The sequence below is a fragment of the Microtus oregoni genome, unplaced genomic scaffold, assembly GCF_018167655.1.
Source record: "Microtus oregoni isolate MIOR12 unplaced genomic scaffold, Mior012 000069F_ref0000032, whole genome shotgun sequence".
In the NCBI taxonomy this organism is placed as follows: Eukaryota; Metazoa; Chordata; class Mammalia; order Rodentia; family Cricetidae; genus Microtus; species Microtus oregoni.
In genome coordinates, this window is record NW_024543976.1 from 7,574,824 (window position 1) to 7,588,943 (window position 14,120).

The following is a 14,120-nucleotide window of genomic DNA, read 5'->3' on the forward strand; positions in this document are numbered from 1 at the left end:
ATCTTTGTCTTGAACGGGCTCTGGGAGGCTCTTGCTGTTTTTGCAGGAGGGAGGTTCTGTACAGACATGCTATGCATCCGCACTTAAGGCTGAGACCTCTGAGCTGCGCTGGTTCTGTAAAGCTGGACTGGAAAGGAGGAATGTTGATTTTACCCACTAATGCAGGCCATTCCCTCTCTACCCCGAGTCATCTTGGGGGCCACCTTCCCAAGAATAAACTCAGTGGTCAGTGGTAACCTCTCGTTTTGCCCTGCCTTGGGGCCTTTAGCATCAGAGAGTGGGCCGCAGACAACTTTGGCCTTTCTTGCTTCATCTTCAGTACTGAATAAATATCAGAAAAAAAGAATAGTATGTTTATCTTACATACTCCATTTGAGGTTAATATTCTTGTAATCTTGGGAGGGAAGGTGGCAATTGAAACAACAAAGACGGGGGTTCCTACCGTATATTCTCCCTGGGTGAGACTAAGAGAAAACATACAAAGGCAGAGTGTCGTCTTGAAGATTAAGATCCAGATGAAAATTTGATAGTGGAAAGAGTAAAAGTCACTGTCAAAAGAGTGGCAACATTTGCCTGGACTCATTCCCATGCCCTGGACCCCAGCATTTCTCCCTAACCAGCGTCCTCCCACGTAAGTCTGGATTCACTGCTGCCATGAAGGAAGACCGGACATCTCCGTTAAGGCTCCAAGCCATCATCTTCCAAAACTACAAGAAGGAGGACAAGCCAGAAAAGACATAATGGAAAAGTTGAACCTGCCTTCATTCTTACAGACTCTCCCCTTCCACCCAGAGCGCTGGGTGTCACTCAAAATCTGGAGGAAAGACAGCCGGCAGGGATTCTAGCAGGGAGGTACTGAGAAGAGGAAGTGGGCTGTGCTGGTAACTAACCATCACCCAGACAACTGGAAGAAGCAGCAGCCCTGCTGCCTTTGCATCTCTGGCCCTCCAGAAAGGTGACCCAGGTGCCCAGGGAGGCCACACAAGGTACTCACTCTGCTCGCAGAGCCGTCCCATGAATCCCGTGCGGCAGGTACACTGCCCTGAGATGTGGTCGCAGTCCGCTCCATTCTGACACCGGCAAATCAGTGCACAGTCCTTGCCGTAAAACCCCAGAGGGCATCCTGTGTGAGGAGGGAGGGCAGAGGAAGTCAGAAGGGTGCCTGTGAGAAACAAAGCTCCTGCCTGCGCTGACTTAGGGCTGAACTTCAAGGACTTGGAATACCTTAAAGAGTAAAGGCATTCCCATGCACCTCAGCGGTCACAGGGCTGTTTAGGACTCTTAAGTCTGGGCTCCTGCAAGGAGATTGCACTCCACAAGCCAGACGCAGAAGAGTTCTCTAGCTGGACGTGTCACCATCACTGGTGTCTTCCTGCAAAGCTGCATGGAGCCCAGGAAGGATGTGGTATTTATTGCCTTTATTCTTCACTCGGTTTCTAGAATCCTGGATTTGAGTTCCCCGGACTGAAGTGAGTACTTTGTATTTCGGTTCTCTTTTAGAGTTGCTTTTACAAGTTAAAACAAACAAACAAACAAACAAAAAACAACTCAAATTCTCCTACTAGTCCTGTCCACCGTGTCTGTTTGTCACTTAAATCATATTATTACCATTATCAAATATATGTGGCAGAATGCCTAAAGAAAGACAGCTGTGTCTCAGAGGTGCTTTGTGAAGGCCTTTAGGTCTTCACGCTACTACACAGCTTCTAAGATTTATACCACCAGAAGCCTGGGGCAGAACATATATGCTCGCGCACACGCACACACTCTTGGCTTACATGCATCAGCAGCTACTCTCTAAGACTGCTTTAGGCACCATGAAGGCTTCAGTACAGGCAGATTCCTCAGTTGTTTCCAGATACCGCACACGCCTTTTATTTTGCCATTTAAGGGAAGCTCGTATTTTCAGGAGCGGGACTGGCACACAGATCGCAGAAGCCAGCTCGTAATGATACCCCCATATCCTACATTTGTTTGACACCCTACTCTGCGCCAAATCCTTTGTGTTCATTCTGCCATTTGATCTTTAACGGCCTAAAAATCCAGAGGTGGGCCTTCCTATGCTGCAGATAAGAACTAAGCCTCGAGTATCCCAAGTCTGGCAAATGGCAGGCGGAACTATGGTCAGACGAGACCCATGCAGGTAATGCTATGTTGTGCTCGGTGCACTTTAAAGGGTCTTCTGCTTAAAGTCATGCCTACCTTTGGAATTATAAATGAGCTCTATGATTTTTCCTAAGGAGTTTGAACATCTTTATGGATACACAATCTTTAGAGAATAGCATTCAAATTTGCCCTTGCCAATTCTGTCTTTCAAATCTTGGGTCAATAGCCATCTCTCCTCCTAGAAACTTCCAGAAGTCTTCTTCCAACTATTCTCTATCACACTTACAAACTAGTACTTAATAGGAATCACCTATTTCCTAACTCCTCTTTTTTCCCTCAACACGGCTGTCATTTAAAGTTACGTTACTGTTGATAATAGCCGTAACAAATGCCTTCCTGGCTTGTTGCTTCACTTAGCTGAAAGCCATGGGCATTTCTCCACAATGTGTTCATCTGGGGGATGCTTGCACATCGCATCTGATTCTAAAAACCACACGGGGAAACTAAAGGGCAGTGTGAGAACGGGCTAGGAGTAAGAACTAGAGGGATGGCTTTGAAAACATGATCCTGGGCTGACATTGTCACCAATGGGCAGAAACACAGATTCACAGGTCCTGGTCTAGACACACTGAATCCGACACCATGGGAGGCGGGCCAGGCATTTGGAGTGGTTGATTCCTGTAGGTAAACCTCATTTTCTCTGTGGGCACACTGTTCACTAATCTACGAGGTGTGTGTCTCTTCTTACTTCCTATTCCCTATCATGGATCCTCACATTTGTACATTCAGAAGAAATAAAAGCACTTCACGTACAGAAATACAGTCTGATAAAAGAAGAGAAAAAGGACATCAATACACGTTAGAAGCGAATTACTTTCATGACTTGCTCCACCTCTCTGTGCTCACAGAAGCTAGCTGAAGGGGACCTGGCACGTGGGGGTTCTTAGACACTCAGAGAAAGGGAGCTATCTGGAGGTCACTGAGTAGGCATCACACACGTGGGAGGAGCCCTCACTCACCTAACATGATACACGCAAACAGGGAGGACATTTCCTCTTTGGTTGTCCCCCCCCCCCCAGTGACGTCCTCCTTGCTTACTCTGAGTGCAGTAGAGCCCCGTCCATCCAGGCGTACATTTGCATTCCCCGTCATAGGCACTGCAAAAAGCTCCATTGTGGCAGTTGCAGGTGTGGATGCAGTTGGGACCCCAGTGGGCAGGCGGACAGGCTGAAAATCACATCAAGTATGGAGAGATGAATTGGAGTCTCCAGGTCAACACCAAACAGAACATTCCACCATCTCCCAACCTTCTTCCATGTGCTAGGTTCATGACATTAATATGGACAATTTATTCACACTTTAGTTGATAGACAATGTTGGTGGCAATAGCTACCAACATCGCTGACATATCCACACATTTTCAGCTTCAGAGGACTTGAGGGAGCAAGAATTACTTTAAAGATTCAATTGTTAGACAAATCACACTGGACGCCGACTGTGTACCTAGCACTGTTCTAGACCCAAGGAATAACAAAAGACAAAAATGGGAGTTGGAACTCCTCTCTGAACACTTCTATTTTGCAAGATAGCAAAACTATCAGCTAGCAGAGAAGCAGTGCAGGGAAGAGCTGTGGAAGAGAAAGGTGTGATGAGGACAACAATGATGGGGCTCCTCCTAAAGCCCAGCCTCCCTGGAGGGGACATTGAGTTAGGACCAGATGGGGAGGGATTGTCCTTATGGCTCCTAGGTCGTGGGCTCAGGGCTCTGATTTTCCTTAGGGCTCCTAGGTCATGGGCTCAGGGCTCTGATTTTCCTTAGGGCTCCTAGGTCATGGGCTCAGGGCTCTGATTTTCCTTAGGGCTCCTAGGTCATGGGCTCAGGGCTCTGATTTTCCTTAGGGCTCCTAGGTCATGGGCTCAGGGCTCTGATTTTCCTTAGGGCTCCTAGGTCATGGGCTCAGGGCTCTGATTTTCCTTAGGGCTCCTAGGTCATGGGCTCAGGAATCTAATTTTCCTTGGGGTTCCTAGGTCATGGGCTCAGGGCTCTGATTTTCTGACCCTGTTCTGGTCTCTAGGCTCCAGAGATGCCATTAGAATCTCACTTTATGTGCCAAGGTCACCAGCTGTATGAAGCAGTTTATTCATAGAAATTTCTGGCTGGAAGAAGTAGAAGACAACACAACTAAATCATCAGTGGCCACTGTCACCGGAAGAGCTATTAGAAAGCCACACCAAGCCGGGCCATGGTGGCGCACGCCTTTAATCCCAGCACTCGGGAGGCAGAGACAGGCGGATCTCTGGGAGTTCGAGACCAGCCTGGTCTACAAGAGCTAGTTCCAGGACAGGAACCAAAAGCTACGGAGAAACCCTGTCTTGAAAATCAAAAAAAAAAAAAAAGCCACACCAATATGGGCAAAATAATTAATTCAATCCCCCAAACAATTCTATTTCTACTACAGCTTTAAGAAAATATTAAAAGGGTGGCTACTTATAATTTCGATCTTATTATCTAATTGAAAACAATAAAGAAAATTAGTGAATCTGAAGTATTTCCCATAAGCATATGTGCCATTTTGACCCAAAAATGAGGAAAAAAATAACAGCTGAAATTCATGGTCCATAGGAGTGTTAGGATGGATTGTCGAAGAAGACATTTTTAAAGATGAAGAGCTTAGGTTCATTCCTGGGTAACAGGAGCGTATCCAAGGTCACACAGGCTCATAGTGGTAGTTGCTATTTGGTACATATGCTCGGCCTCACTCTAAAGGCCACTGTAGGGCTCAGTGTGAAGACAATTAAAATGTCCAATCTCCTCGATGCTGCATATTACCCTCTTTATCCCACACAACCAGTTTCTATAAAAAGAAAAGCTCAGTTTTGTTCTCCTCCACCCAATTCCCCTAAAACCATTTCTTTTATGTTTGTGTTTATTTACTTTAGCTGTGTTTATATGTGTGAGTGAGTGTATGTATAATGAGTGTGGGGGCATGCACACCTGTGTGTACATGGATCTCAGAAGAGGGCACCGCGGATGGAGTTACAAGTGTTTATGGGACAACCCTCCCAGCTTGTTTTCAGGGTGCTTGGATTCAAACTCTGCTCCTCATGATTCAGCAGTGAGAGCTTTAAACCACAGAGTAATCTCGTCAGCCCCAAACAGGCTACTTCTAATGATGCTTAATAAACCTTCATGAACTGTCTTCTGCCCAGAGCATATTTTTCTAAGTGGTCCCTTGCAGCAGGTTTGACTCCCATGTCAGCTGTGATCAGAGATTGGAAATAAAGATCACTTAAGTTTTCCATCCATAAAGGTAAATATAGAGACAAGGCTTCCGATAGTCATTTTGCCAAGGCCATGTGGCCCTTTAAATGCATCCCATTAGATCTCCAAGTCTCTGTTTGCATGGTGAAGGACTTTCCTCCTTTGAAACTAGCTGGCAATCAGCCAAGAAGAAATATTAAGATGGGCCCATAGGGAATCAATGAAACCAATGGTCCCCAGGAGAAGCAAGGCTTGCCAAATAAATCAGTTTCCTCCAGAGCGATTATGGGGACAAGCCATGCTATTGTCTCCATTCACTGTGCTGTTCCCATTTTTGTTCCTTCCAGAACATTCCTCCCCAAATGAGGAAGTGACCAACTTCCAAAATAAAGACTACGTGTTAAAGGAGCAAATTACACCAACTGTGTCCCAGCAATGACATTGCATTTTTGTTTTCCTTCCCAAGCCCTGGATGTTCATTTCTGAGGACCTAGTCCACAATCTGCTCCTGGGCCATCCTGAATCAGAGGCCTTCCATGCACAGATTTGAATAGACGGCAATTGCTTCTGAAGTTCCACCCCCTAAAAGGTTAAAACACAAACTATGAAATTATAACAACAAACATTCCCTTCACTGAAGGCTTACTTATCTCAGAAATAGGGGAGAGCCTGAATGGTTGAAAACAAAACTATCATTCAGACAGAAATATATCCTCACCAATTAATATTTGCTGATTGATAGCCCTATAATCTGAATTCAATGGCCTGCAACCCATGTAGTATCAGAGTCCTTCCTTGACCTATCATATGTGCAGTGTGTTGGCTTCAGTATGAGCTGGTCATGGGCCATGCAGGCTGTGATGGGGAGTAGAAGGGCAGACATATGCTGTCCTTGGTCAAAACCTGAACACTTTGTGAAGGTGACTAACTGAGCCTTTCAAAGTCTGGCTTATGGCCACTGTTCTCTTTTTATGTCACGGGGAGCCTAAAGCCATCAGCAGAATTCCTCTTAGGGTCATACTACCCCCATCTGAAGAGCAGAATGAGAGGCACCTGGGGAGCCAAGACACAGGACAAGATGTGAGGGGCACTAAGGCAGTCAGTCTACCCAGGATCCCAGAAAGTTTCTAAGATCCATATCATTTTGATTCTACTCCTTCATGGCTCCACTATTAAATTTTCTGATGACTACATGATAAAAAGATCTCTAAATGCATCTACTTTTTTTCATCTATAGATATCAGGAATAGAGATATGGCCTCGTTGGTAGAGTGATTGCCTAGCATCCTTGAAGCCCTGGGTTCACTTCCCAGTACCACACAAGACCAAATATGGCTGTGCACAACTGTAATCCCAGCATTCTGGATATGGAGGCAAAAAGAGCAAAAATTCAAGGTCAATTTGGACTACATAGTCAGTCTGAGGCTGGCCTTGGCTCCACAGAACCTTGTATATATATAAAAAAGAAATCAATGAATAGCGAGTCAATGAGCAGTGAATAAGAAAAACAATTTACAAATCTAGGCTCTTCCCAAAGAGCCACATCATTTATTGGTAGATTCTGATAGGTCGTTGTACCGATATCTTAATTTTAAAACTATAGTACTTATAATAGATGCTCAAGGTCACATATTCTTTGCTGACCATATAACTCTCACCATTCAATCCTAAGACACAGGAAATGGATTGGGTGTTCTCCAACAAGACTTACGCTGAGAGCAGTCACTGCCGATCCAGCCTGGGTAGCACTGACAGGACCTGTCGATGGGGTTGCAGGTGCCGTTGTTGGTGCAGGTGCAAATGCCCGCACAGTTTTTCCCAAATCTGCCACTGGGACACACTGTGAACAGACGGAGTTCAGTCAGCTAGAGTTGGAACCCATTTCACAGAACCCTGAGAATGGGAGACAAATTCCAGGGTCACACCCAGCCGCCCGCTGCCGGCCTGCCTCCACTTAAGAGATCATGCATGCTAATCGCAAATAGGCTCACTTTTCCAAACACGTGAAACCAAAGGCCTGATTCTGACATCTCAAAAAGAAACCGGGGTGTTCGTAGAACTCTGACTTGTGGTTTCTCCCTCAGGGAATCAAAATCCTTTCTCACGTTGACTTTTCATGAGTGGATGGTTCCAGTGACATCATAAGACACAGCCAAGGGAGTGTCACGCCAAGGAGGCGTTTCCAATGCTCGGGTCATTTTCAGAATTACCCAGAGCTGGTGGTGGCACCTACCTGTGGCCGTGGGGAAGTCTGAGGACAAGCTTTAGGAAGTTTGATCCTCCCCACGGCTCTCCAGGGTGCCTGGGTGCTTACCTTCGTTGCACAGGGCTCCCGTGAAGCCAGGCAAGCAGTCGCACAGGCCTGTGATGTGGTGGCAGGGCCCACTGCTGTGCACACACTGTGGGCATGTCTGGCTACAGCGATGTCCGTAAAACCCCGGGGAGCAGACTGCAAATAGAATGGAAATGCATAGTTACCTTTCTGAGTTGGGTCTATCTCCTGTTCCACTCAGAGGCCTAGTTAGAATGGAGAAATAAGAAAACTTTAAAAAAAAATGATAATGAGGTGTGGAACAAGTAGGGCAGCTTTTAACAAAGAAGGAAGCCACTAATCTCCGAATTTCACTGGCATGAGGGAATGTCACGGATAGACCTCACTGTCCTCCTGTGGTCGGCTCAAGGCCAGGCCTAGACCAGAGATTCATAGACATTTGTTAAATGAATAAGGAAATGAAGAAAAAAGCTCAAATATCAATGCCCAAATTAAGTATTCCAAGCCATTTGTTGGTCCTTTATTATTTAAGAACCGTGACTGGCAAATAAAATAAAATAAAATAAAATGCTGCTCAAAATTCAAAGACCTTTCTCCTTCCAAAAATGTTGATGGTTGTGGTTAGAGAGAACAAGTATACAAAATGCTGTGTATTTGGATGCTTCCAATACTATATTTGAATTTAAATACAGAATGACTGCATTGAACTCTTAATAACAAAAGAAATTGATCTGAGAAATTACAACTGTGTGTGTAATAACTTTTCTTATTACGTTTACCGAAAGATTTGGTAAAATCTCACAGACCTTTTCTTAATTCGAGGCTTCTACAAAGCAGCATCAACAGCCCCCATTTTTAACTTTGAAGTCTGCTTTCTCCCCAGCACTGACTTTCAGCTTTCTAGTGAGATGTGAGATTGCCTCGAGGTTTGGCTGATGTTAACTTCTGGTAATTGAGGTGAGGCTGACGCCAAATTGCTGAATAAAATATTTACAGGTCAGTGGATTTCTGGAACACCATTTGCACCCTCTGAGGAAGACATGAGAATCGTGCCCTGATGATGAGGCCCACGAGGTAATGAAATCATCATTGGGAAGAAAGGGTTAACGCCCCCATCTGTTAAGTTCCTCCTAGAGGTTGAAAAGAATAAAGTACTTGGGCAAGTGTCATTTGAAGATAGTGACAGTTCTTCAAGGACTGCTGTCCTAGAAGGCCACAAAACATCACTAGAAACTAAACGGTAGAATAGAGACCGATCTACACGCAGTTCCCAGGAAGAGGGGCACAGAGACCATCCCCCTAGGACACACTTACTTCTCTGACAAGAGGTGCCTCGGAATCCGGGTGCGCACTCACAGATGCCGTCGTCAGGAGAACAAGAAGCCCCATTTTTACAATGGCAGGGCAGTGAGCAGTTAGGACCCCAGCGTCCCTCGGCGCACACGCTGTCACAGTGCACACCTGAAACACACACGGGGCAGGGCTGAGGAGGGTGCAGCGCGGGCATCCAAGGACGCTAATACGTAATGGGGTTCAAGAACGGCGCAAGCGCAACTGCGCAGAGAGCACTGGACAGAGATGATACCTGGCTTAAAACACACTTACAATACACAGAGTCATTCAAATGTTAACAAATACCCAGAATTCCCTCCTATGCTGCCAAGGAGAAAATACTTTCACTGAATTGATTTTTCTTCTTTAATAGGAGGGAGCATCGGGAAGCCCGAGGGCTTTGTCTGTTGAAGGCAAAATTTATCAAAAAAAAAAAAAAGACTATTGATTTCCTATTTATCCGCCACCCCCCCCCCCCCACACACACACATACCCATTCTTTGCTTTTACAGAGAAATGAACACAGGGTACAACGACCAGACAAAGCACAAAATGATTAAATTCTTTTACATGAAGGCAGCCCTACTGGGGACAGGGTAGGGTAAACAAGGAAACACAATCCTAAAGTGCTTCAATGATGTATTGTGCGGGATACGCTGATGTGCTCATATGCATCACCAATTTCATTCCTAAAAAAAATTTGTTTCCATCTGCACAGATAGAGGCAGACTATCCCAGCCAATGCCATGTGTGTGCTATTGTCTGAGTCGCTGCTTTGACATCGTATGGAGCTATTTAAGTTTTTGTTTGGGAAATAAAGAAACCTTATGTCAGTCATGACCCAATGAACTAGTTTCTACAGGAAGCTGGGTCTGCAGGAATGAAAATAAAGCCAGGCATTAATGGAGGCGAAAGAGGGTTCTGTAAGTTTGTATTAAAATCCAACAGGGATCTCTTCGCTACATCAGATTCTCAGACCCTTCACCTGCAGAGGGAAGACTTCTGACCACGGCTACACTAGTGACTGCTGGCGTCCGAACAAGTGATGGCGTCCGAACAAGTGAGAACACGCGAGGACATGCTCAATCCAGGATTCCAGAAAGTTCACAGCGGCCCTGCCTGGAGGATGCTGGGTAGGCCATACCACATTTATGGTGCCCTGAACCTCATATGGAAGGCATTGTAGAGGACCTCAAATATGTCACCAGCTGGTATAAAGCCATTACTATAAAATGATAAATCTCTGCTTTTTCCTGTCTCCATGTCCATCCCCCAGCAAAGTTCTTAGCTTGGCAAAGGCCAGCCAAGAGGCACAATCCCATTGTCTTCACTCAGGTTAGCAATAGACTTTGATTCCAGAGAAAAACAATTCTGGATATAAGCTGATGAGTGGCGGCTAAATGCCCCCCACAGGATAAATAAATAAAACACGGACCTGCTGTTCTTTCCTGTGTTCATACACACATCTTACTTTTCAAGGTCTTTTGGAAAGCTGAGACACACTTGCGAATTCCACACTCTCTGACTATGAAGAGCCATGGTGTCTCAGGTGATTTTTTTTTAATCCAATACCTATACCATACAGAACTGCAAGGCATTCCAAGCAGCAGTGAACTTGGGAGTAGGTTGCAAATATAAGCTTTGCTTTGCGTCTGAAGAAAGAACTATCAAGGGTAACCTGCCTGGGGCTTTCCCTCAACTGGAATTCAGATTTTCCATCCTCACTGTAAGCCAAGGCTCCTGTTTGACAGCCAAGGTGGTAAGGGACCACCTGCTTCATAGATTCAGATGTCCCTCGGCATTTTGACCCAGATCCATTCAGGCTAATCTCAACAAGAAGCCTGAGGAAGTAGAACCCAAATAATTTCGCAGTTAACCTTATAACCATCCTGAAAATTAGTTCTGATTTCTTAATATTTTTTTTAAATGTGGAGTGGGGTTTGAAGCACAAGACTTGGCCATTTAAGGTGTCTTAATTTATCAATTATTGGCCAAATCACATTACACTTAAATTCAGCCATAATGGAATGGAATATGTTTCAGGCCAAAAGTATATGCATGGTTCTCTAGGGGAACAGAACTGATATAATACATTCATATGTGTGTGTATGTGTGACCTCTAATATATATATGCATATTTATGGAGCTTATTAGAGTGGATTACACTTACAGGCTGTGATACAGCTAGTCTAACAATGGCTGTGTACCAACAGATAGTCCAAGAATCCAGGAGTTGTTCAGTCCACCAAGCTGGATGTCTCAGTGTACTCCTGAATTTCAAAGAAGTAGGTTCTAATGCCAGTGAAGGAATGAACTCACTGGTGAAAGAGAGAGCAAGTAGGCAAAGGGTTTTCTTCCATGTCCTTTATAAAGGATGCTGCCGGAAGGCGGGGCCCAGATTAAAGTGGGCTCTTCTCACTTTAAATGATTTAACAGAAAGAAACAAACAAACAAAACAAAACAAAACAAAACAAACAAAAAACCCTGACAGTGTACCCAGCCATTTGGGTTTTAGATTAATTCCAGATGCAGTCAGGCTGACAACCAAGAATGGCCATTACATTGACTTTGGATATTATAGGTTAGCATGATTAGTAGGTAACAAAGCTGGTTCTAAAAGATGACTGAAGATTAGCAATCAAAATTGAGTGATCCTACACTTGGTACTTGATTCCTTTTCCCTCATCTGGCTGGCATACCTATCTGTCATGATCAGCTTCACCGTTTACGTTCCCAGTAAGTAGAAAGCACCATGGAATAGCCAGGCAGTCCATTGAAAAACAAACAAAACACACACTAGTTTCACATGATTTTTATCCACCATTTTGTTCCAGAGACTGTCTCCAGTCATAGAAACTTATTTCAGCAGAACCAAACTTGCTTTTCAAATAACTTTGGTTTCTTAAGTTTTAGGATCATGAAGGAATTTTTCCATTGAATGCAAATTATAAACATTCCATTTTCTGTTTTATCTCTGAAATTCAAGTTCTCTTATTTTATTCTATGCAGTAAAAGAGTTATTGTTTTGCATATATTAATACCTAATCTACTTTGAGACAAGTATCAGGTATGAGACAAGCCCACAGAAAAGTAGGCCCCTTCATCCCCCAGTGTTACCTCTCCTCAAACTCTCTGTGACTCTTGCCATCTCTTCTTTCATTATATATTCAGGGAAGGGCATGATAAGTCTATTATAGCGGGGATCTTCTTTCTCTAGGGATTATTAATATTGCAAGAAGGCACACATTTTGAGAGTCCAAGAAGTAAATACCTAATTATAAAATTTTAGGCAATGAGAGTCACAATTAAATCTTGACTAAGTGTTTCTTTGAATCGCTTCCTGGCCTCAGGTTGAGGCTGTGAGCTGCGTAAGGACATAACCCTGCAGTGAGGCGTGTTCCAAGCTGAAAAGGTGTTGAAAGAGTTGTAAGCTTGCTATAGCACCTCTTCCTTTCTTTATTTCTATTGCCTTCATATTTGCCCAGTCTGAAAGAGTCCTCTGAAACATATTCTTGTTTCCTTGTTTGCCAAAGATGAAAAATAACTTAAGATAATATGCCTTCTAGGAATCTAGCCAGTCTGACTTGTTGGTGAGACAAAAAATGTTAACTCCAGATAATAAACTCCAAAACTAGTTAACTCCAGATGATAAAGCCCTGGGACACGACCCCAACTCTGTCTAGTGACCTGGACCAAGGGAGGAGGAAAAATGGTTCTAGGCTCAGGGAACAGTAGCTACAAGACTCAGAGTCCCAAGAAGCATGCAGAAATCTTCTAGGAATTGCCAAAGTTGGGAACAGCTGGAATTTAGGAACTTGAAATACCAGTTGAAGTGTGTGACCAGCCATGCGCTCATAGAGAATAGCTAAGAGCACCATAAGGTGGAGAGAGAGACCTCACCCCTGCACCACACCATGCTTGCAGAGACCCAATGAGACCCAATGAGACCCAATGAGACCCAATGAGAGAGAGATCCCACCCCTGCACCACACCATGCTTGCAGAGACCCAATGAGACCCAATGAGAGAGAGACCCCACCCCTGCACCACACCATGCTTGCAGAGACCCAATGAGACACAATGAGAGAGAGATCCCACCCCTGCACCACACCACGCTTGCAGAGACCCAATGAGGGGTGGCAATGATGAATTCATGCTTTATGGGAGAGTGGATGAACGTGGGAAGACATGAGTCTTGAAGACAAAAAGTTGGGTGACGAGTTGAGATGAAGGGGGTGAAAATGAGAAGGATGAGAAGGCACTGAACAAAACCCAGCGCAGGGGAGGAAGAATTCTAGAGACTGGTGGAGGAGAGACAGATGGAAAGTTCTTCTGTTTTCCTGACCCTACCCCGGACAACTCATTCTGCCAGCTGGGAGAGCGAGAAAGCCCGACTGTCCTGTCTGAGACCTAACACACATGGAGAATAATGGTTGGCCCTGAGGGCCAGTATGCCTCGATTCACAGAGGTGATGTCTCGGTGTGCCTGTGGGGTGATTGCAGAGAGGATGTGTGAGGAGTGGGAAAACACTTGTCCTGAATGGGGGGGGGGGGGCAGAAGGATAGAAGAAGCTAGAACAGGAAGAAGCCAACACATAGTTCACATGTGTGTGGGCACTTTTGTCTTTCTGGATCAGAAAGGCAAACTTTTGGGTGCTGGAAGCTGTTACCCCGTACTAAAGAGAAATAGAAAAATAATGAGATACCATAAGATGATTTCTTTGGGATATCCACCAAGGAACAAATAAAATCTTCAAAATCAGTTGTTTCTTTAGCCGATTCCTTAAATATTTGGAAGAGGGGGCAAATGGGAAGAGGGTGGGTTTCTATTTGAAGGCAGTTTTGCTCAATGGAAGCACTTCTTCCTGATAAATTTTCCAATGCTGATAAGGAGGTCTGCGAGGGACTGTTTTTGCCAAGACAGGGGACAAAGAGCCCATTGATAGCCTTCTCAAGTTGCTAGGCAATGGCTGAATGACCGAGATAAACTTCAGCTAGGCAGCACTAAAGAAATGTTCGTGCATTTAATGCCTGATGCATTAAGCCAGGGGCCTCAGTGTGAAACCCGCATTCACTAGGCATTTGTGACTGCATGAATGTAGTAAATAATCATCTAGGATGTCCTTATTTCCCCTCTCAAAGATTTAGC

The 14,120-nt window shown here is 44.7% G+C and overlaps 1 protein-coding gene across 1 annotated transcript in view; it reads right to left on the reverse strand.

Moving 5' to 3' along the window:
- The window catches only part of LOC121440675 (multiple epidermal growth factor-like domains protein 10), a 153,278-nt gene that overhangs the window by 13,586 nt on the left and 125,572 nt on the right, over positions 1-14,120 (reverse strand). The window contains exons 14-18 of the mRNA XM_041641472.1: positions 8,955-9,101; positions 7,683-7,817; positions 7,080-7,208; positions 3,205-3,333; positions 995-1,123 (exon numbers count right to left, since the gene is read on the reverse strand). Of these exons, the coding sequence (XP_041497406.1) occupies positions 995-1,123; positions 3,205-3,333; positions 7,080-7,208; positions 7,683-7,817; positions 8,955-9,101 (669 nt within the window). The remainder of the gene's footprint in view (positions 1-994; positions 1,124-3,204; positions 3,334-7,079; positions 7,209-7,682; positions 7,818-8,954; positions 9,102-14,120) is intronic.